The following is a 24,131-nucleotide window of genomic DNA, read 5'->3' on the forward strand; positions in this document are numbered from 1 at the left end:
GACTGATTTGAACCTCCCTCACTAGTTCATTTTAAATTCACTTCATTTTACACACTACGCATAGATGGCAGCACTGGAAATTCACAACACAACACTAGATACACACTCAGACTGTTAGGTACCTTTATATACACACACACTCCTGGCACAATTCAATCAGTAGTAAATTGTCCACGACGATAGACCAGAGTTGTGTTTCGTTGAATGAATGACAGATTCTAAAATCAAACCTCAATATAACAAACTTGTATTTAACAAATTTTACGATTGCATTCTAATATAATGAACTCTCATTTAGCAACTTCAATTATAACTTAACTATAACAACAATGAACCTTTAGTATTATGTATAATCACCAGTAAGAGTGATAATTTTTTTTGGCATTTATCAAATTCACCAAACAATGCTTGAATGTTGTGTATAATTACCAGTAAAAAAAATACATTTATCAAACTTATCAAGATGATTGGCAATTATGCATAACTGATTCACAACATTTACATGCACCAGTATTTTGTAGTATTTTACATACGAGACATATTCAATATCTTTATAAATATATAGCATAGTGTTAGTAAATTAATAAGATCACAAACACTGTGTTCATTTGATAAAAGTTAGGTCATAGCCTTGAAATGAAACTCACGATAACACACACGGCTCTGAAATTCGTAAAAGTGTGAGGTCCTAAACTGTTATCAAAAAAGCCAATACCATAACTGAAATAATGCAGAAATATGAACATTGAAGAATTATAGCACCACACGATTCGAAAAAAACTTGAATTTTCCATTGAGGATATTCAACGCTTTTACAAACTGCAGTGCCAGTTATCAATCACCAAGCTCACAAAGTTTTATTTATTAGTAATGGTTAGGTTATAACGTTGAAATGAAGCTTATGATAAATTTCAAAGACTTTTTATAAATCAAAACCTATAACCATTATCTGCAAGGCACTCTTTCAACCTTATATTTATAACCTTTATGAATTTTTGCGGCTGAATTCAAATGCTTGGTATGTTGATTGATTTATCAGTGTGTTCACCTTCAAGATATTCCAAAAACTGTTGGGATCAGATGACTTTTTCCTATGAACCCAACTGCAAAGAAAAAAGCAAACACATATCGCCCATTTATGCAAAAAAACACATCAAGGGCAAACATTTTTTTTTCTTTTAGGTATTTATATCTATCTAAGATTTTATATTTACCACATGACCGAGAGTGTGTGAGAGAGAGAAGAAACTCAGATTATAAGACCTCAATTTTGCTCTTTATTTTTCATTTACATCCTGTAAGAGATCGCAATTAAGTAAATATGCATTTTTGTGTGTATCAAACACAAACTAGAAGCCAAAAGAAAAGAAGCATATAGCTTTAAAATACAAAATTATCTCGTTAAAAATCAATATCGTAGAAAATGATAGTGATGATTTTTTTAATAACTGTGATAAAGAGAAAAAAAGCTTAAATAACAATAGGCTAAGATTGTAAATACATGATTAATTTAAGATTGTTTAAACATTATAAATAGTTTTAAGATAACCATACAAAAGTGAAAATGATGTAGTTATTGAAACTGAATAAAAAAAAACCATAAATATTCATAAGTTTTTTTAAAGTTTTATTTCAGACTGAAATATGTTTAAACATGTTATAAAGAAACAAATAATTAAATCACATTTTTTGCCTTTTCCTTGTGAAATAAAATTTGTGAAAACAAAGGCAACAAAAACAAGGAAAAGCAGAAAACTTTTGAACAATTTAAAAACTTTGTTGAAATTCCTGAAAAATAAAATGAGAAAATACAGCATATTATAGAAGCATTTAAATCAAAACACACAGCTTTTCGTATTCTCAAGTTTCCTGACAAAACATTGTGGACCAACTACTTCAAATGGACCAGAATGCTTTTTTTTAATGGCTTTGATCCAGTTCTTGACTTGATATCACCTCCACAATTCTTTGTGCAATCCTAGTATCCCCATACTCGTTGAAAAAGTGGAATCCATTCTGCATTTGGCTTTATTATCTTGTGCAATGTTCGATGTGCTTCTTGAAACTGAAATTCTCTCAAGAGAAACATAATCTTGATAATTATAAATGAAGAATGCAGATCAATCGAGTTTTGCTCTCGTGCATCCGCTTCAGTTGTCATTTCAAAAAAGAGGATATAATATAATATATACATTATACCTAACAGTGGTTAGACTTACCTGATTGAAAAGCAGACCCCCCCCAACATTGATTGATGAACAAGTTTGATCTCAACGACACAACATGAATAAAAAATCTTCAATTAGGATTTACTTGGTTTACAAATACAGTGAAACCGCCCAACAATGGGACCCTGAGCAAATGGGGCTGTCAGTGGGAGGTTACCATTGTTGAGAGGCTCAGTATTTCTGAAACATATATTAAATTGATTTCTAGTGAAGAATAATAACCCATGCTATAATTAGATGCTGTTTTTGTAGCACATGACATTTATTTTGCACTACAGATGCATGAATTTTTCATGAACTTTAGGCCAGTATTTTCAATTGGTGCTTACTTGGGCACCCTTGGTCACTCAGTATGGATAACAAGGATGCTCTGGTCTATGACATAGCCACTTGCATAATTCTAACCCTAAATTATAACTGACCCCCTTTGTTCTTTCTGACAACCATCTTTAGCATCTACTTGAACTTTTAATGTAATGTTTTGCATTGTTCTGCAAAAAGCCCGTAGCCAACTGAAAATGTTCTATGGTAAACATTTCCATTTAATGTTTTCTATTCACTCCTTACAATTCTTCCCAAAATGTTTCTGAGGCAGCACAAAGTGTTCTGCTATGCACATCAGTTTTTGGCATATTCTGCTTCAGAGATTAACGATGTATATTTTCATATAATTTTTCTATAAAATTTCAAAGTTAATATAGCATTAATGTTTGAACAAATAATACAAACTCTATGTATTAGAGCAGGTAAAGAATATGAACATAAAAAATCTGCTAATGCAACATGGTAGTTGTGTGGGGCCTGAATCAACTTCAGCGATAGATATTTTTCTTGTGGCTAAAAGTGTTTTTATTCACAAGGGCTATCTTATTTTGTGAAACAAATGCCTTGTGGCAATTCATTATTATGTATTTTTGCAAGATTTCAAGATTAACTCAGTGCACAATCAAAGGGGGTTTTATGCATGAGATGATTGAAAAACATGACAATGAATTAACATTGTTTCAAACGCAACTGGGAGATGCATTTATTTTGCATTTCCAACTAGCACATGATGTTACTTAATAATTGTTCATACATTTTATTCTCCCACAGACATGGAAAATTGTCTCTTGGCAGATGCAAAAGTATGGCTCTTTAGTCTGCTGTTTTATCAACCCTTAGTAAAATTAAAATGTGTCGTCCACTAATCTGAAGGCTATGTCTGGGACACAATGTTTTTTTCAAAGATGAAATCATGAAATGTCTTAGCTATGAGTTTAATGCTTATTAATGCTATAAGTACCATATTTCTTTTCCATTTGAGAAAAAAAAACCCACTTTTTTTTCAAGCTCTGGCAATTTACTTTCCCAAAATAGAGAAAATTAGGTAAACCGAGTGACCTTTGTTGAAGCATTGAAAATACTTGGAACAGTTATATACTCAAAAATTTATATATTTCACTTAATATTTTTCTTCAAGTTTTTCATACACGAGCAGCTACATTTTTGCGCTACATCTGGAGATGAGGTTCAAGTCTATATTCATACCAGAGATCGTCTGTATTTATTTTAATCAAGAAATTTTGACTTTATCACATTACAATAACACATTTTAATACTATTCTAAATTATTTTTACTTAAATATAATTGTAGTTCAATGGAGGAAAAATAGAATTTAAATTTTGTGACCAATAAATGACAAAAAAAAATTCCGAGTGATTTAAATTGGTGAGCCCTGGGTGCAATATGAGTAATGTATATACCAAAACCTCAAAGATAGGGGATACTTCAGTTAGCACATACATTTTGTCTTAACGAGTCATTCACCGTATGTTGCATCCCCATTTGCTGCACTGTGTTCAAGGTGACATAGTATGTATCCCCAGCATTGTGCCATCCAGCCTTTACACTGTGTCATTTACATCTTGTAGAATATATTTTTAGCACCATGCTCACTCCTTGTTTCATTATACAGTAGAACTCCAGCTAATCCAAACTAATTGGGACCTGGACCTGTTCGAATTAGTGAAAAGTTTGCTTTACCAGGGTTTGTCTTTTAAACATGGCTTTTTTGAAACTAATAATAGTAATCTCTATGGGTGGGATAAGAGTTATAGACCAGATAATTCTGTTCAACAATGACCAAAACAATTGTGGGAAAATTAAACTGATTTTCTTACCCTCCAATGTAATTACACGTGTGCTTCAGCCAATGGAGCAAGGGGTCATGGTGCACTGTTAACATTGACGATTGCCTATTCAGTGCTTTGGAGTGGTTCTTTCTTAGACCATCCTGGAGCGTCGCGGATAAATATTATCAAAGCAAGGGAGCAATGGATGGCAGAAATTTGAGAATCGCTGTGTTACATCACGACGTTCCACCACCAGAGACTCATTCAGAAGCTGAGGTAGGTTTCAAAACTGCCCTTCCATGTGTGGAGTAGCAGCATAATAACGCAACCCCTACAAACATCATGTTTCTGAGATGACTATGAACTGCATCTCTGCTAGGTACATGTCACTTCTTCAAATGAAAACTGAAAATTTCTTCAAGGCAACTAGTATAATTCATCATTATGAAGTATGATCATTCATTGTTCATATGTAAAATGTAACATGCTACAATGCAGAATTCATGAGCTTTTTTTTTTTTAATTTTTTTTCAGTTATTGATTCAACTTTCTTGAGTACATCTTTTTTTTAAAAGCCATTTGAATTAAACTGACTTTCAGATGAGCAGGGTTCTATTGTATTGTCTTGAACATATTGAATTTTACCATACACGCTTCCTTCTCCTGAACTGTGCACTCCAATCTTGAACTGTATAGCACTATATTTTATGCAATGTGTATATTGTTCCTCTGCATACATTTTTTGTTTTCCCACAATGTATCATAATCCTCCTACCCTGCATCCCCAGCCTATCCCAAAATCAAAATCCGGTGGAGTCCCACTTGTTAAAACGCTATCGAGTGTGGGAAGTGGCATTCACAGCCCAAATCAATGAAAAAGTGTCGTGTTGTAAGTTAATACATTGTATTATTCTGAAAAAAAATCTATGAGACTTCTATATAAAATATACAGTGCAACCTCTTGTAATGGACACTCCCCATTAACAGACAATTTAAGTTATGTCAATAGGCTTTAGTGTATTTTCCTATCCAATAGTGGACACTCCATTAGCGCACGAAATGCAATCTAAAAGGAGCCCATTATCGAGAGGTTGTACAGTAGAATAAAATACAATCATAAAAGTAAATGAACCTGTACTTAATCTTTGCTCAGAACCCAGGCTAGCATGAGGGACTCAAGAAATCTCGCATAACATGTTCGTAAGTGGATGGATGGATGATGGTGACACTTATTTATAAATGACAGGCTGAAGCAGAGGTGGCCAACCCGAGGCACACTAAGGTGATAGGAGTGACAAGCAAAGGTTCAAAAATTTCTCCTTTTTTTGGGAAATTTAAGGGGGGGGGGGGAGAAGATTCCTTTAACCTCAATCCTCGAGGTTATTCTGAATGTTATGCTTATTTTTACCTGTGAAACTACCTAAAATTAGTTCCTACTGACAGATGAGCAGCAATATATTAATAACAAATGTTTAAAGGATTTGGAACTAATTTTGAGGTCTTTAAGCATTTAGATAGGTGTACTTTTTTTTTTAAAGTGTTGTCTACGGTCTCCTACAGGCAACAGGGACTGAAGTAAAAATATGGCAAAATCCCATGCATCTATACAATGTGTCTGTAAATCCCAAACCATACCAATGACAATAATAGAGTGGCACCTTGAAAAAGATTTTTTGCATTAAAGGAGGGTCGTGAATTCTAACACAATTGACGTGTTTAAGAAGTACGATAAACAGATAGACATAGTTGGATAAATCGAGAAGTTATCCTTACTTAGATATCTTTTTTTTATAGGCAGTGAATTATATAGCATTAATTATTAGTCTTTCTTTCACGATATATTTGCTTTTACAAATACAAAGGCCACAACAGACAAAATGCCCAACCAGGTGGCTGAAAAAAATATGTTCATAAAAAATGTGGATGTCGAACATATATCTAAACTATAAAAAATACAGCAATCTAATACCAGCAATAAAAAAAACCAATTATGATAGAATATAAACATACATACTGCCCATAAAAAATTATGGTTGTCACATCTAAGTATGGATAGCTTCTCAATTCATCCCACTCTATGTCTATCATATTTCTTTTTAAACATATCAACTGTGTTAGAATTCATGACCCCCAGAAGTAAGCTATTCTATTTATATTCACAACACCCTATTAGAGAAAAATTGCTGTGACACCACAACCTAGAATTGCCAGATTGATACTGGTCTCATCTTGAAGATTAAGTTGCAATTTAGTTATACAGTCGAATCCTGTTTTAACGAATACCGTTACACACTTTTCTGATCCCTCAGATAAGTTTACATAGGAACAATGCAAAAACTTGGAATTCCATTATCACAAAATTTTGTTATTACAAAGTGATTTCTTCAGTCTCTTGGAATTCGTTACAATGGGATTCGGCTGTATTTGACACCCATACTTTTTATGGGCACCTTTTTTTCAGTCAACTTGTTGGGCAATTTGCCTGTCATGGCCTTTGTTTTTGTAAAGAGTGGCATGCTAGGATTTCTGTACTTGAAATTTCTGTACCATGGGTAAGGAAAAAGTCAGCCAACATTGAACAGCTATTGCAAATGAAACAATTGTTATTTAAGTATCATGTATGTAACAAACAGATCATCTTGCATACTCAAAGTTGATTTAATACAGCCTTTCTCCTCAAACCAAGTTTGTCTTTCAGTGAATTAATGAATGTGATAAAGCCCAATTCAATACTTGAATAAATAAAGCCCCATTTACATAGGAAATAAAAATCCTGGTAGTCTTCACTCAGCAACAGGAGAAAACGCAAAGGATTATGCACAAAGAATGGGGTGAATATTTACCTGCTATGCAACTATTTTTCCCTATATGGGACGTTACAGATTCTCTGGAGAAAAAGTGAAAAAAGTGAGAATTATAAACCACTAGAGACATGTATAGAACTTACTCTGCTTGCAATGAAAACCGGCAAGAAAACCCATCCTGTGAGTTGAATGATTGCCAATGCCTGCGAAACATAAAAAGGTAGGGGAATTAAAGATAATGATGAATGAACCTGCATCAACAGGTGAAGAAATAAATGAATATAACTGTCAAAGAATACACAAACTATACTCACATTGAGTTCGAATGCACTCACGCTTATGCCACTCGCTGCTCCTGAACCAGCCAGCCCAATAAAATGCTCACTGCCGATGTTACTTGCAAAAAGCGAAGCTCCGACCTGAAATTAATGAGGAAAATAACTCAACAAATAATAATAAAATAATAAATAAGTTTCAAATGATAGATATTTTTGGAGGACACCATATAAATCAACTAATGGATAAGGGATAAAAGTTTATCGTAATTCTCAGAAATTGACAAAATGAATTAAATGAGTTAAAATGCATTGTGAGCAAAATGTAATTGGATTTGACATTTTAAAATTGTTTCATATTTAAACTAGGGTTATCAGAATTGAAAACTGAGAAAGGCGCACCCTTTATAATATCACTTTCTCCAATTTTCACAACAGATGTCACCACCAATAAAAGCAGCAGTTTTTCCCAACTTGAGGTCCATTTACATACATCAGTGCAGTTGTCGTATCATCTTCGTTCAGATGCCGATGCATCTGACCTGTTCATGGCCCCCACATCCTAGAACAAGACCCCTAAGCTAGGATATTTGGTGGACCCCAAGCTAGATTTTTCATAGGCCCTTCCATAGTGAATTTACAGGCTGAAAAAACAAAAAATTACAGTAACTGTCCCAGGGCGTGAACCCTGTCAGCTCCACCCTTGTGGGCGGGCCATGGACCCATTATAGTGTGGGCTATTCATACACATCAATTCAGCAATCAGGCTCCAGTCATCCCCATGTACCCAACAGCAATTCAACAACTACAGCTAGTGAGTGCGATCATGAGTAAGTCGGTAAGCAAGCGAGCACTAATTTGCTCAATCGCTCACTGCTATGCATGCTCACTTGATCTTAAGAAAAGTACCAGTGACCGTGGTTCACCAAAAATAAGGTACCTGTGAGCACCAGAGCCTAGGGGCTGAGGCCATTTGAGCCACCTCCCCACTAAATTTTGTAAGGGGGACTGAGCCCCCCCCCCCAATAATTTCCGAAAAAACAATGCAATGCACTCTTCCCTCTCCTGTGTACGTGCCTGAGTCCTGTATATACGGAACGACCAGCAACTTTCAGCTTTCCTCCTCCTCCAACGTCTTCATGTCACTGCATGGAGTGAGTAATATGGATGGGACATGCTAAGATTCAGTGGTTGCTTTTGAAGCCAGTTTATGAAATCCTAACAAGCAGTCGATGGGAAAATTTTTAAACGTTTTCAAAAGATTTTGAAGAAAAAAATCTAACGTTTGTCTTTTTAGAAAATATAAAAGAAAGATTCCAAAAACTTCCAAAGATGCTCCAAAAAAAAAAAAAAAAAAAACACAAACAGGAAATATTATCAAAGACTGCAAGTAGAAAAAACAGGAGGTTGGGGGCAAACTTTCAATGCCCATACTTATAAATATTCAAGTCATAATTCTGTCCTAGATTAACTATTTCTGAAACATAAAATTTCTTTTTAATTTATAGATTCAATGTAGAGAGTAAAATATACTTGTAGGGTCTGGGGCACCGAAGCCATTCAAGTGCTTAGGGCCTCCAAGCGTCTTAATTCAGCCCTGTGCCCCTTCATGTTTCCCGGCATGCCGCCTATGCAAAGGAATACGGTAAAGCTAGCCATGGCTGTCCGTTTATAAAGGCTGTCCTAACTATAGCGCTCCGTTTATTTAGGACAGCCATGTCAAATGAATAATTTTTAGAACGGTAAATGGAAAATATAAATTCAGCTCCTTTTTATATTCTAAAATTAAGAAATTAAGTAAAATTGCAAAAAAACCAACCACGTGGGAGTGAGCCCATGTGAGAAAATAGAATGGGGGGGGGGGTGACATCAACATCATCCAGTCGACTCGCGCCTTGCTGACTCGCCCTGTTTCCAGTGAGGGTGCTACTTAAATGCAGGGTATTCCGTAGAAGTGACAATGCAAAGAAAAAAACAACTGGGAGGCTGAGCTGAGATCAGTCGTTGTAATGCAGGCATCTTCAACCTGTTTCTCCTTGATGCACCCAGAGTGCACAGTACTCATGTCTGAAATCGTGCTCGCGAGCACCAGTAATCAACGTCCGAATTAACCCTTTGCGATCGGCAAATTTCTCTGATGGGAGTACCAGCTAGTTGGAGGAAATTTAGCTTTTCGGAGTTATTTCTCCCTAAGTGATTTAAAGTGGCCAAGGACCTGGGCTGGCCACACGAATCGACGGGCTCATCAGATCCAACTAGCCGGAACAGTGATAGTAAAGAAGTGGCACAGCACCTGGGCTGGACAAGCAAAATCGACAAACTCACTCGAGCCATCTAGATAAGGAAATACCGAGAAGAAACAATTGTAATAAGAACAAAACATATTGTACATATCCAATATCAAACAATGCACGAAGGCGCTGTCGCCCATGAGAATTTTATATTGGTTAAATAAAACATCCTGGGGAGTTCTGGGACCGGGCTGCGGCCCCCTCGGCCGTCGCTCGGGTTTGTGGATCCCTCCCGGGCTAGCCTGGGATGGGGGTGGGGAATGCTGCCTCAGAAAAGAGACAACCGTATTTGTTGTGTTTAGTAGTACTTATAATACATAAAAACAAATTTTTAATATTCTGTAATTTTCCAAAGTGTGATATTTTGCAAAACAATAACCTATTCGAAGTCCTGGCTTCCGAGTACAGGTGCCATGCTACGTGCGTGTTTCTCGTCTTTTTCCTGGAGTTTTCCAGTCGGAACATACCGCACAGTCTTTCTTGGTTCCTGAATTATACGCAGCTTATTATTTAATCTAATGTCTACGAATGACTTAAAGACTGCGCTGTAGATAGTAAATTTTTCCCACGAATATGGGAAATTTCTTACGAGTTACCATCACTGCTAGCCTCGTTCACCGTATGACATCGTGCCACCAGGCTGGCAGCACCGACGTCTAAGACGACTTGCGAATGCCGCTACTGTGGCGGGATCGATCGAAAAGGGTTAAACACCTTGTATAAATTGCATTCAAGGATTACAATCCAAGGATTAGATCCAAACCTGCCGTAAGGGGTGCTCTTCTTTTGATGATGGGTACAGGCAGTGCTCGCGACTAGCAAAAGGTTACAGACCTCTGTTGTAATGGAATGACTTACCGGTCTTTATATTGGATAAAAAATAACGACATAAAATAATAAAGTTCGGGACCTGCCATAAACGGTCGTTATAACGAGCGTCGACTGTATTTACAAATTTACGAGACACCCTGCACTTTGTTTACTGCAGACACAGCCGAACAAACGAACTCGGCAAACAGTGATTTAATTGGCGATGAGAAAAACTGTTTGGGCTCGTCAGGGCGATGCGACAGCGACGTCGCCGAACGATGGAAAATGATTGAAGGGGAAAAGAGGGAAATAAAATATAAATAATACAGCATCAGCTTTTAATTACACGCAGAGGGGGAGAGAAATGCGTAGCCTTGAAATCGTAGCACACTTGGGAAAAGAAAAGACAAAATGAGTCGTAGACACGCTTTCCGGGCGAAATCAAGGTCGGCACTTTTCTCTCCCAGGAGATGGGAATAAAAAACCACACACAACACAAACTATGAATAGAAAATGTTCCACGTGGCGACGAAAAAAGCAAAACATTCAACGAATAACTTTGAAAAAAAAAACAAAAAAACCTAAATAACAGGGTTTCCCAACTTTTATACGTTCGCGGTATTCTTTAGAATGGCATTAAAACATCAAATACGTCTTTCTGCCGAGAAGTTTCCGAAATACACTGATAGCAAATCATAATAACCCCATTATTGCACACGCTCATTATACTATAATTTCATAACCCGAAATATCTCGCGTTTCCGTAGGACGGGGGGGGGGGGGGGGTCCATGTCAGTGAATTGACCCGCACTGCAGTTCCACATATCACATGAGTGGCCCGCGGCACATTCACAGATCACTTAAATTAACCGTGGCGCAGTTCCAGAGCACTTATGCGATCCCGGGCACAGTTCCAATGGATCTGTTAAGTGTCCCACGGCATATTCCCAGGCCACTTGATAGACCCCACGCGGCATAATTACATATGAAGGTTTTAACAACTGGCTGTTGCGAAGATATATTTTGGAAAGAGAAAATTCAACTGTTCCTGCGGGGAATCGAACCCACGTCCTTTCACTTTCCGGGTGAACGCACTAGACTACAGAGGCACCGAATCTCTCAATCTTTCATTGGAGCTCGTGTACACTGAAAGGGACCGTACATGGACGGCCGGACCAGACTCAGGCCAAGCTCACAACTGCTGGCGCTGCCACCAGATGGCGACTTATGCAAGGATGACGTCACTCTCCGCTACCATACGAAGGTTTGAACAACTGGCTGTTTCGAAGATATATTTTGGAAAGAGAAAATTCAACTGCCCCTGCGGGGAATCGAACCCACGTCCTTTCACTTTCCGGTTGAAACCCCTAGACTGAAAGTGAAAGGACGTGGGTTCGATTCCCCGCAGGGGCAGTTGAATTTTCTCTTTCCAAAATATATCTTCGCAACAGCCAGTTGTTCAAACCTTCGTATGGTAGTGGCTATAATCTTATCCATCTGCCCTGCATGGAGGCAGCTTGGGTTCTTTTATTCTGGGAACTCCGACGGTGATTGGTCAAAGCGTGTAAAAATGTATTAAAAAAACAAAACAGAAGAGATACATGTTTAGGAGTAAAAAAAAATAATTGCAGAAACCTGGAAAAGGACAAAAAGGCAAATTTTCTAAAATCTAGGAGGACGCTTGAAATGATGGCAAAATAATCACACTCGCCGATGATACAGTACTTTTACATTCATCAGCAGAACGCCACTTACTGTCTCACCCCAATTAATCATGATTTAATTAGAGTTCGTGAATGGTTTTGGCACACAAATGACCTTCAAATTAACAAATCTAAAACAAAATATATGAATTTATCTCCGCAGGGTAATTCCGAGATTCTAAATTCCACCTCGTTTTCCATAACTGCCTTCCCAACTCACATTGTACCTGCTCACCATTTGCGCAAACATCCACCAAATACCTCGGTGTCTACATTGACAAAAATTTTAAATGGAAATTACATGGGAAGTATATATTCAGTCAAAACTTTGTTTCAGTCTCATGAATTTTTTGGTTTGATTTACATTTAGTTTTCTCAGCCACCTCATTGGGCATTTTGTCTGTTGTGACGTTGTATTTATATATGTTTTGTAACAATAATAAAATTGAAATGACAAAAAAAAGATGTCTGGCAACCCTACACTTAGTTACCAGACATCCAGAACCTGACAAACGGTACAGTTCCTGATAACTTAAGTGTGCCCGAGTGGCGCAGTGGTAAGATGCTCGCCTTCCACTACGAAGGTTACCGTCAAGGTTCACGGGTTCGAATCCGAGCAAAGACATCAGAAACACGTCCTTCACTTACCGAGCCTGGGGTGACCACTGATGGATGGCGACTTCGTTCCCCACCCAACTCCACTAGTTGGAAATTGCCGTATGACGATATATGACCGGAGCTGGTTTGTGGTAAAGTAGATAACTTAAGTGATCTGGCAGTCAGCCGCGACATATTTGCATATAACCACGATGAAGTTGCAGAGCACTCAAGTGCCCACTGTACATTTAAAGATCACTCAAGTAACCTGCGGCACATTTAGAAATCTCTAAAATGACCCGCGGCACATTCCTATATCAACTGATAGATCTGCGGCACAATTCCAGATCGCTCGAGAGGCCCACGGCGCATTTACAGATCACTTTATTAAGCGCCCGAGTGGTGCCGTGGTTTGAAGCTCGTCTACCACCATGATGGTTTCCGTCAGGTCCGATCCTTGGGAAAGAACATAGATAAGTTCTTACCCGAGGCACTCACCGATAGATAGCGCCTTCATTCCGACCCAACTCTATCGGTAAATTACTATATGGCGGTATGACCGGAGTTAAAGAGCGGTAAAGCAGTAGTAGATCATTAAATCAAGCTGCCCGCGACACGATTTAAAACCAATGAAGTGGCTGCACCCTCCTAAAGGCACCATCCTTGGCCACCGCATATGTTTTGGGAATAGCTCTGTTACCGATTTACTTTCTTCTTAAAGCCTAAAAGTTTACGTGTAAAAATATTTTTCGGGGTGGGGTATATCATGTCCACAAACTAAACGCGTATAACCTTAAAAAACAAAGTTAATAACTGTAATGTGGATGAATGTGCACAAAGTAACTCACCGGTAACCAAGTCATGAAACGTCCAGCCAGAAAATATCCACTGACAGTACCGCGGTTCGATCGGCACATTGACTGTGGGAACGAAAAACAAGAAAATATGCAATGTTCATGGCAAATAATGAAATCCCATCATTAATTGGCACACGAATAAATTTATGAAAAATATTTTAAGGAGAAACATCATGCGATCAGGTGCAGATCCAGGACGATGTGTCGGGGGTGGGGCAAATTGGGTAAGTTCGTTGGATCGTTCCGTATTTTATGGGACCGAATGGATTTTCCCATATTATTATGCTCTTGCGAGAGCCGATCGTTTCTATCGCCCTCCCTCCTCTGGATCCGCGCCTGAACAAAAGCAGGCACCTTCAGCTGTGAATGGAGCGGGGGCAGTTTCCGAAATTAGTGAAACCATTGGCACAATAAATGCATTAATAACAGGACTGAAAGTGGATTTGTACGAATCACTGCTATGGGAAGCCCCTGCGAACCGAACTTAGGTCGTGACTCATAGCTCCAAAATCCCTGGCTGTTAATAAATTTCTACGATTCATTTCGGAAGCCCTCGCGAATCAAGTTTCGGACGTGTTGAAATTCAAGAATCCCCGTGAAAATACAGTACGTCAGAAAATTAAAAAAAAAACTACGTTCCCCCCTTCAACGTCCAATTAGGAAGTTGTTGCCTTGTCTCTCCTAAAGCCAACAAAATAATCACATATTTTTAATAGGAATGTTCACCGAAGTATTTTAATTCAAAAATCGGAGAAATGGGGGAAAAAAACCCCCTAAAGGATAATGCTTCTTTCTCATTCATATTGCTTTCATACCTTTTTCCGATATCTGAATTCAAATATCTCAGCGAATATTGCACTTAGAAACGTGGAATTGTTTTTGTTGGGCTCAGAAGACACTGGGCAAAAACTTTCTAATTGGAAGTTGGAGAACGGGGGAACCGTATAAAAACTTATTCTTATTTTATGACACACTGTACTTCCACTCTCATAATTTCTATGGCGGAGCCCTGTAGACCTATATTTTACTTATTCGGTAAAATTACCTCATTTATTTTTATTATTCTAAAGTAATTATAATTATTTTTTTCAAATTACTGTTTTTTATTTAATTTCCCTCGAGCGGCCGTGGAGCCCCAGGGGAGCGAACAAGAAGCCCCAAGGGCTCCGCGGAGCACCGGTTGAGAACCGCTGACCTAGAGGACACCCTGCATAGTGTAGTATATTTCTTGCGGTTGGAACCGGATTTTGATAAGTCTTATTTTTTAAAAATATATTTTTCCCCCATTGTGTACCTGTAAAAAGTTACAAAAGGACATTGGCCTGAGGCGCACGTCACAACAGCTAGTTCGGCAGGAATTTTTTTCGAAGTCACGCGGATAGCCACGTGAACGATGGCACGAGCCGGAGTTAGAACGTAATGGCTTTTCTATCCGACCGTGCGATACTCCAAAGCATAGGTAGTGCGTTGTCACGCGCGTGCCTGAATCACCCAAATCGGCCACAATGGTTAACGGTTGATTTGAATAAAGATTCAAATATATTCTTATTTATATTGAACCGGTATACATACAGTAAAACCTCTTTAAGGCAGGAATTACACTGTACAATTTTTTGAAAAGTTCTTTTATTATAACTTGAAAAATGCAACTAATCAGTTTATTGGTTACATTTGCTCGAATGCAACCGATACGTTTATCGATTGCATTTTTCAAGTTTTATAAAATAATTTTCACAAAAATTTTATAGTGTAATACCGGCTTAAGACCGGTGTTACACTAAAATGCAACCATTAAGTGCATCAGTTACATTCTAGCAAACGCAGCCAGTAATCTTATTGGCTGCATTTTTCGAGTTTGATAAAAGAACTTTTATCAAAAATTTTATAGTGTAATCCCGGCCTTAGGCCGGTATTAAACTATAAACGTTTTCTAAAAGTTCTTTTATAAAATTTGAAAAAATTTAACCAATAAGATTACTGGTTGCGTTTGCTCGAATGTAACCCATGAGTTTTATTGGCTGAATTTCTCAAGTTTTATAAAAGGGATTTTATCAAACTTTTATAGTGTAATCACGGCAAAAGGCCAAGATTACACTATAAAAGTTTAATAAAAGTACTTTTATAAAAGTTAAAGAATGCAACCAATAAGAGCATTGCTGGCATTCTAGCAAATGCAATCGATCACCTTATTGGTTGCACTTCTCAAGTTTTATAAATGAATTTTCATGAAACTTTCATAGTGTAAGGGTACAAACGTAGTGCACGCTGGTTTTCGAGAGATTCTGCAAGTCGTTGCCGCTACGAATTCCTCAAAAAAAAACCCCCATGAAATTTAGGTTTCTAACCAATCGGCATCAGTTTCGACTTACAGAATAAGACCAACGTGCACTATGTTCGTATCCTAATCCGGCTTGCTCGTGATTCCGCATTATGGATCAGTTTTAACATTTAAAGCAGAATGTGCCTTTTGGAGCATTCTGATTCATATTTTCCTTTAAAATTAATAATGAAGAATACAGTCGGACTCGCTTATAACGAAGTCGGGAAAAAAACACCAGCAAAACTATTTGTTATACGCGAACTTCATTATATCCATACAGGCTTGGGAAAATGATGGGTCTCAGCAAAATAAGACATTTTACAGCCGCGATATGCATTTTTCAATATCCGAGCATTCTTAAAACGAATAGATTGATAAAGATTAAAAATTGAATTAAAATCTCACTAGATGAATACAGGTGAAACTTCGCTACAACGATATTTTTTCATATCATATTTATAAAATTGCTAATAGTCTAATGTTAAACTCTTCTTGATACAGCAATATCCGTTACTACGCTAAATCCCTCTATTCTATAACGATATTTTTTCAGATTTCGAAAAGCTATTACAATATTTTTAATGTTTCTCTCAAAATTACCTTTCATGTATTTTTAAATTCCTTACCTGCTCTGGTTTTTTCGAAGGTGTCTAATAGTATCAGTATTTCGCACTATCTACCCTTTCACCCCTTAACCGGAAAAATGCATCAAAAAATGGGAAGTCTTTTCTCCCTGTTCAGTTTCGTGCATTATATCAATAAAAAAATTGAAAAATCTTTGAAAAATGAAAGCAAACTTTATAAATCTACATAAAAGTCATGGCTTAAATAGTTAATTTGCGCATGTAAATGGTGCAGGCTGTATAGGGAGGGTAGGCGATCGCCGCATTGCGGTACCTCAACAAATCAAGGATGGTTCGAGATCAATAAAAAAAAGATAAACTCAATTTGCTCTTTAAGGTGAAAAGAAAAAATATTCTCGTCACCAAAAACCCTTCAATTTTCATTAGTACATAATTTTCGCATCACTCATCTACACAAAATTAACTAGGATCAAGAGGTGTCGGAAGTATATATGCACTCGTGAGCGGTGCTCATCCTTACCATTATATATGGGATTTGGAATTCGGAATACTAAGCTCAGAACATTTTTAAGCACCCACTGCAACCCCACTCTGACACCACTGTTGGGATCCCTCAGTCTAGTCCAGGGACCTGAATCAATTAGAGTGCTCCAAAATAATAAGCTTTCAGTAATTATGCCTTTCATAAATTCTTAATTTCCATCGATTCTGAAACTATTTCCTCTATTTTTGATTCCTTAATTTTCGGTATCATTTTTTCATCAATTTCGAATTTATAATAAATGCCGAATTATAACTTTCAATAAAAAGTTCTGGAGTTACTCCTTAATTTAAATCTAAACAACCAATTAATGAAAATAGAACTCCTGTAAAAGTGAATCACGCGTGGAAACAGATGATAACTTAATAATCGCTATCAATTCAGCAATTATCAATGAGAGAAATGTGTATTTCTCATTAAAAATCGCGAAACTCCAAGTTCGCGTAACTTTGGGTAGTGTACGTAGGACTCTATTATAAAGTTCTTATAAAGTTCACGACCGAGTCTCTATAACATCTCCCTCCACCAACCCATCTGCTTGTCGGAACTATCAGTTTCACACCCATAAGTATTTCAACGCAACCAGTTTCATGGGAAAAAGAAAGCGTTTCACTTTCTATAACGGTTTTCTTCCCTTCACAAAATTTCACTATGTTCCTAAAAACGTTTCACTTGAAAAAAAAGTGATCACAAACATTGTACTTTTCAGTTGAGCTAACGCAAGTGTTAACTACTTGACGATCACGGACGTAATATTGCGTCGAAACGCCAGAGGAATAAATTGAAACAAGTCTGTTTCCTCTCTTCTCATCACCAAGAAACTTTGCTGCCACCCTAAGAAAAAGTTCTTACCACCTCCGTGATGAGCAGATAAAAAGCTTCTACCCAAAGGTTAAATAGGTTCCACTATATACATGTACATAAAGAGGGGAAAGGGAACACGTAGGTGAAGGCGAAAAGAGAAATATACTTCATACCTTAAGTGTATAGTAATATGTTTCCCTTTCATTTGTTTATTTTTCTTACTTTTCTAACATGCCATTACGTAAGAACAAGATTATTATATTTATCACTGATTCGCCAAACAGATCATCCGAATTTCTTGTCAATCGCTTATAAGCGAAGCGGTTAATGATGTTGCCGTAAAGCTATTTTTTCTGTGGTACACAGAAGTGGCATGCAGTAAACTACTTCAAAAGGGGGGGGGGGACTTACTGATTTTTTTTTTTATTATTAAACTAATCGATATAATTTTTTGCTGCGAATAAATGCTCATAAATGCATTTTATTGCGGTAATAACAACGCATATTCAGAAGAGATGCCAACAGCATAAATTCAGCAGCTCCTCTTGGTAATATGCTACGTCTCGATATAACGATAACCTCTCTACAACGATACTTTTCCTTTGCCCGCAGAATTTCGTTATATCGAGGTTTCACTGTACGTCAACAAAAATATGTGTGAATCATTTTTTTTTCTTTGATATTTTTGTGGACTTTGAAAGTTTTCAAATCATTTTTGCCAAATAAGCAAGCACAATGTAATGCCTTTTCATAATATATCATGAACACACCGGAAATTTTTTCAGTTTCATTTCTTTTCGAACATTTAAAGAAAAACAACAATCTTCGGGTAATTCCATTTTATTTTATCACCACATTTTCTATTTTTGGCTTTCAACCAGCCTGTCTATAGCTACAATTCTTGAAGCAATGTGCATGAGTAGAGTTCAGTAAAGTTCACTCACAAACCAACGTTCGAATCTGGCTTGAGAATGGCTAATGCGCACTAAAGGTGGTTTGCAGGTTAAATTCTCTAAGGAATAAATAACCTCTATTCTTTCTTTCTTCCTAATGAGGTTTTTCGCAAATAAAATAAGTTTAGGGGCCGTTCAAGTATTACTTCAGCAAATTTTTAGTCATTTTTGACCCCCTTCCCCCCCGTCAGCAATAAGAAATTCATTGCGGCCCACCCTTTAAGCCATATATTGTAAACCCTTGACCCGTGGACCAAATGTGGCCCCGCAGGTTATCTGATGTGGCTTGCCCCCCATCAAACCCAATTTTGTAAAAATGAACTAAGCGGCACATTTACAGATCGCTTAAGTGACTCGTGGCGCAATTCCAGAGCATTTAAGTGGCCCGCGGTACATTCAAAGATCACTTAAGTAATCCCCGACACAGTTCCAGAACACTTAAACGACCGTGGTACATTTAGATCCCTTGAGTGACACGTGGCAAAATTTTAGAGTACTTAAGCGGCCCCCAGTACGGTTCTACATCACTCAGGTTACCCGCGGAACATTCCTAGAATACTTAAGTGATCCGTGGCAGAATTACGGACCACTTGAGTGATGCGTTGCCAGTTTCAGAGCACTTAAGCAGCCCGGACACATTTCCTCAGCACTTGAAGGACCGGTGAAACATTTAGAGATCGCTGATGTGGCTCTGTAAGGGGAGAATGTTAGTTCAGGTGTCCACAAAAACTAAAGAAAGATTTTTCTCGTTTTTGGCGCATCGAGGAATATGCCAAGAATATTTCATACTTTCATAAAGGGTGGCTGATGACGCGTAAGCATCATCCAAACCCCCCTCGTCAGCAAATCGGAAACCCCCGCCCCCGTATCTCCGCCCATGTATAGCCCTATAGCATAATTTTCCAAACTTTTTTTTCTCCAATCGCCCCCAAACTCAAACAAGCCCACAGAATCCTATGTTATAACCGTAGCTTCTATCGCCCCTATGGATCATTCCATCGCCCACAAGGGGGCGATATTGCCCACTTTGGGAAACACTGCCCTATAGCAATGCACATAGAGAAATTCGATTCCACAATTTAATCCTCGAAATGAGGTTAACGAGAAAGAAAAATCTGCTGAAACATCGGAGTCCGTTTCACTGCATGCCTCAGACCTCTGCTGTAGAAACTTGATGCTGGGTGTGTGTGTGCGGAAGATTATTGTTCATCCTAATTATTACGCTCATTCTAATATCGCTAAAAATAATAATTCTTTTCATTAAAAACTAATTCATGAGTGCCAATTCACAGGCTTGAAAAATCTGTAGTTTATCACGTGATGGCATATTTTGCTCAAAGAGAACATGCCGCACAAAGCTAAGGGATTTTTTGGGATTGCATCCGGTGACCATATATAGTTTTCCCAGGACGCATTTTTCATGGTCCTAATTTTTTAGCAATAATTAGCAACTCTGTTTGCATTTGGCTTTATACTTGGCAATAGTTACTGATATTTTTCATGAGAAAACGTGGTTGGCCTGGAATTGCAAGGACTGAGAGTATTTTCTCTAGGGATTTTCCATTTGAATGAACACGATGTGAAGACTTTTAGGGATTTTTCTATGAAGATACGAAAAATCGGAAGAATCTGATTTCCGATAGGAAACTTTTAATAAGGCTGAGAAATCGGAAGCATTGGCACCTATGCCGATTCATTAGAAAACTCCTCTACGCGGGAGTTTTTCCCACGAGATTGTGCAGAAAAAACAAAAACATCGCCATATCGGGATTGTATACATACGGGTTCAATATCGCATTCCTGTTGCAATTGTACATACACACACACACACATGCATATCATCACAATGATGTGGTGAAGAAATGCCGTTTGGATAAGTGGCTCATGGCACACTTCCAGGTCACTCGAGTCACCCGCAACACATTCCACTTGAGCGGCCCTCGGCATTTTTATAGATCACTTGAGTGACTCTTGGCACATCATTTGAGTCACTCGAGGCAAAAATTTCTCACGGCACATTTCCAGATAAACTGAAGTCACCCGCGACATGTTGTCGAACCAAGTGGCCCGAAATTCCCCAATAGGTTGAGCACCCTTGGCTTATACAGCAGCTACAATTCGTCAGTGTCAAATTTCCTTTTGAGAATTCATTAAGTTGGAAGAGTACGCTGCATAATTCATGAGCCCATCGGCAGGCGCTCCCGTTTGCCCTTGCAAGAAAAGGGCACTGACAGAGAAGGTGGTCGACCCTCTCATTCATGCAATATTGCCTGCCCCCCATAGGCGGAGATACACTGGGGGCGCACGATGATGTCAATTCATGTAGGCCTATACATATATACATTAGATCACTTGACTCCACCTTTGACGCTGGGGGTCATTGCCCCCACCCCGTATCTCCGCCCATGCCCCCTGTGGGCTTGCTAAAAGGATGCGAGTGCCGCAATATACATAATCATAGTTAAAGTAGATAAATACTGTTATTGTGTATTATAGGGGGCCAGACTGGTCTGGTGCATCGTGCCCCGAACAAGAGAAGGCGCAAATTTCGCACTTTAACCTCTTCAAACATTACAAAGTTGGCGCCGAAAGCGGGCTTGACCACGACCTCCTATATAACCGGTTATCTAGGTGGTCGTGGCTTGACCCGGCTGACCAAAGTCTAGTTGCGGGGTTACATACTCAAGTACTAGGCACTATAAAAATTTACTACATCAATAATTGAGCCGCCCTCTCCAGGAATCATACCTACCAGTCGACGCTTGTTGGCCCGATCATTCCATTACAACGACCGGTAGGATGTCCCAAATGTTTTCACAGAATGATTATCATACGTTTTACTTTCGATACAACGACCCTCCCAGTATAACGTCCGTTTTCGACGGGACGAAAGGGTCGTTATATCGAGCGTAGCCTCACTGGTATATTGCTGTTTACATTTCCATGAAAGACAATTTGTAGAAATTCCGAACAGCCAGCGGTTCTTGAGCTATGGGTTTCAATACAAACTTGCTTGACGGGAGGGGGGGGGGGTTCCTAGATGGGCCGTACAAATTCACTTGCAGCCAGGGGGCTGTTGTGCTATGGGTCTCGACCCAAGCTTGATGCGTACGGGCTTTTGTTGGACGAGTCGTAGAAATCCACTTTCAGTCCGGTTATAGATGCGCTTATTGCGGCTCTGGTTTCACTAATTTCGAAAACCAAACAGCCCATGGGTTGCGAAGCCGATCTTCGATCGCAGCTGTGAAAAAAAATTAACAACCTCCCTCCCACCTTACAAAGGGCTCTTTATTCACGGACATCCCCCTCCCCCCCAAGTTGTAAAACACCGATATAGCCATTGTTTACAACAAGTGCCCACCTCCGTTTGTGGACATCCTCGAATGTCCAACGCTTTCTTCTCTTGGGTGAAATTCGAGGCCCTATTTTTAAACGCGGTAATTGAATCGGTATTTCGCCTACAGGATTCTTTTAACAGAACCGCCCCCCCCTCCAAAGCCAGGAGCGCAATGCAGTATCTAGTTCCCCGGGTTCGAATTCTTATGATTCGAGATATCCAGGGCCAGACTCAGGTGCGGCCACACCGGGCCACAAAACTGGATAAAAATAACTTTGATGCAATTTGACTTCAACGTTATTTTCGTTTGACTCAACGTCGACTAAACAAATAGCTTAAAACTCTGTCCAAGACCCATGGGCCCCCACAAAGGTGGGAAGGCCCAGGATGATTCTAATAGCTTTTTTGTTTTTTCACAATATAAATTCAATACGGTGGGGCCCTCCAAAGATTCTAGCCTATGGGCTCTGCCAAGACCTAAAATTCAGGCGTCGAAGCCTATGGCCTACAGCATTTTTTAACAGAACCCCTTAAGCCCAGGAGAATAACGCAAGGAGGATCTAGCAGGGCCGTCTTAAGAGCATCATGGGCCCCCGGGCCAAGTGGTTTTTCTTAGTCCCTATCTGGTAAATTCTACCTCTCCGGGCTTCAACATTGCTCGGTTCTTCCAGCATACTCACACCCCTTGGGGAACCCAGCTTATATCTCCTATGGAGACAGAGCGGGAGTATGTTTGGTGATGAAGTGAAGTGGTAAATTCTAGTAAATTTTAATCAGATCTGATTACTATGAGGCCCCTTCACTCTTGAGGCCCCCGGGCCGTGACCGGGTGGGCCCATGCGTTAAGACGGCACTGGGATCTAGTGCCCCTATCTCATTTTAAAATTCAAAATTTCACGACTGAGAAAGTATCTAGTTGCGGCTATGGGTACATAATCGGTTCTCTGGGCCGACACAGGGGCGTCTTATGAGCATCATGGGCCCCCGGGCCAAGCGATTTTTCTGAGGCCCTACCAGGCAAATTTTTGAAAATTTCAACCAGATCTCATTTTTGTGAGGCTCCCTTTTCTCTTGAGGCCCCCGGGTTATGCCGGGGTGGACCCATGCCTTAAGACGGCACTGGGCCGTCTTAAAAACACCATGGGCCCCCAGGTCAAGTGGTTTTTCTGAGGCCCTACAAGATAAATTCTATAAAATTTTGATTATCTCACTTTCGTGAGGCCACTCTACTCTTGAGGCCCCCGGACCGTGCTCGGGTGGGCCCATGCGTTAAGACGGCAATACCGACAGCCCCATAACCAACCATTACGTTCCTAGGGGCACACTCCAAATTTTTTAGATGAAAAGTGGGCACTATCGTCCAAATTGACTGCCGAATGTGGTTTTTTTTTGTGACCACTAAATAATTGATTCCCATTCTGGGGTGCGCCATGGACACTTGGGGGTGGGGAGATCGGGGAAACTTCATTCTGGACGGCCGCTAAATACTTTAGAGATATACCATAATTTGAGAAACTCACGTAGAATCCAGTAGCCAGCACCAACAGGAAATACAAGACCACGACGGTGACGTCCCATTTGTCGAAGAGGGTCTCGTCGTCGGTGATGACCGCCGTCGACTCTCCTCGGTTCAGCTGCATCCAGTCGTCGCCGCTGTTCGTCACCGACAGCTCCGGGACAAAGCTCGACGTATCCACCTCCGACATGATGATGATATCCTGATTGTGTGAAAAAAAAACCGATGGAAAATGTCAAAATAATTATTTTAGTCTATAAACAGGGACGTCTGTCTAGACAGGACAGTCTATCTTCAGGGACGCGCACGTACACACACAACGGTCTTGACCGCGCAACAGTCCGAGGGAAAATGAGAATCCTTTGAATGATTTCACTGATCAAGGTTTTCTAGAAT

The 24,131-nt window shown here is 39.1% G+C and overlaps 1 protein-coding gene across 1 annotated transcript in view; it reads right to left on the reverse strand.

The window, feature by feature from the left end:
• LOC149075106 (sodium/mannose cotransporter SLC5A10-like) overlaps positions 1–24,131 on the reverse strand; it is a 39,134-nt gene extending 15,003 nt beyond the window's left edge. Inside the window, exons 1-4 of the mRNA XM_089245664.1 lie at positions 23,740–24,131; positions 13,672–13,743; positions 7,462–7,566; positions 7,291–7,350 (exon numbers count right to left, since the gene is read on the reverse strand). Of these exons, the coding sequence (XP_089101790.1) occupies positions 7,291–7,350; positions 7,462–7,566; positions 13,672–13,743; positions 23,740–23,925 (423 nt within the window). The 5' untranslated portion in view covers positions 23,926–24,131. The remainder of the gene's footprint in view (positions 1–7,290; positions 7,351–7,461; positions 7,567–13,671; positions 13,744–23,739) is intronic.

The sequence above is a fragment of the Pholcus phalangioides genome, unplaced genomic scaffold (genome assembly GCF_987345545.1).
Source record: "Pholcus phalangioides strain wild (caught in Gottingen) unplaced genomic scaffold, Ppha-v1.0 ptg000016l_1, whole genome shotgun sequence".
Classification (NCBI taxonomy): domain Eukaryota; kingdom Metazoa; phylum Arthropoda; class Arachnida; order Araneae; family Pholcidae; genus Pholcus; species Pholcus phalangioides.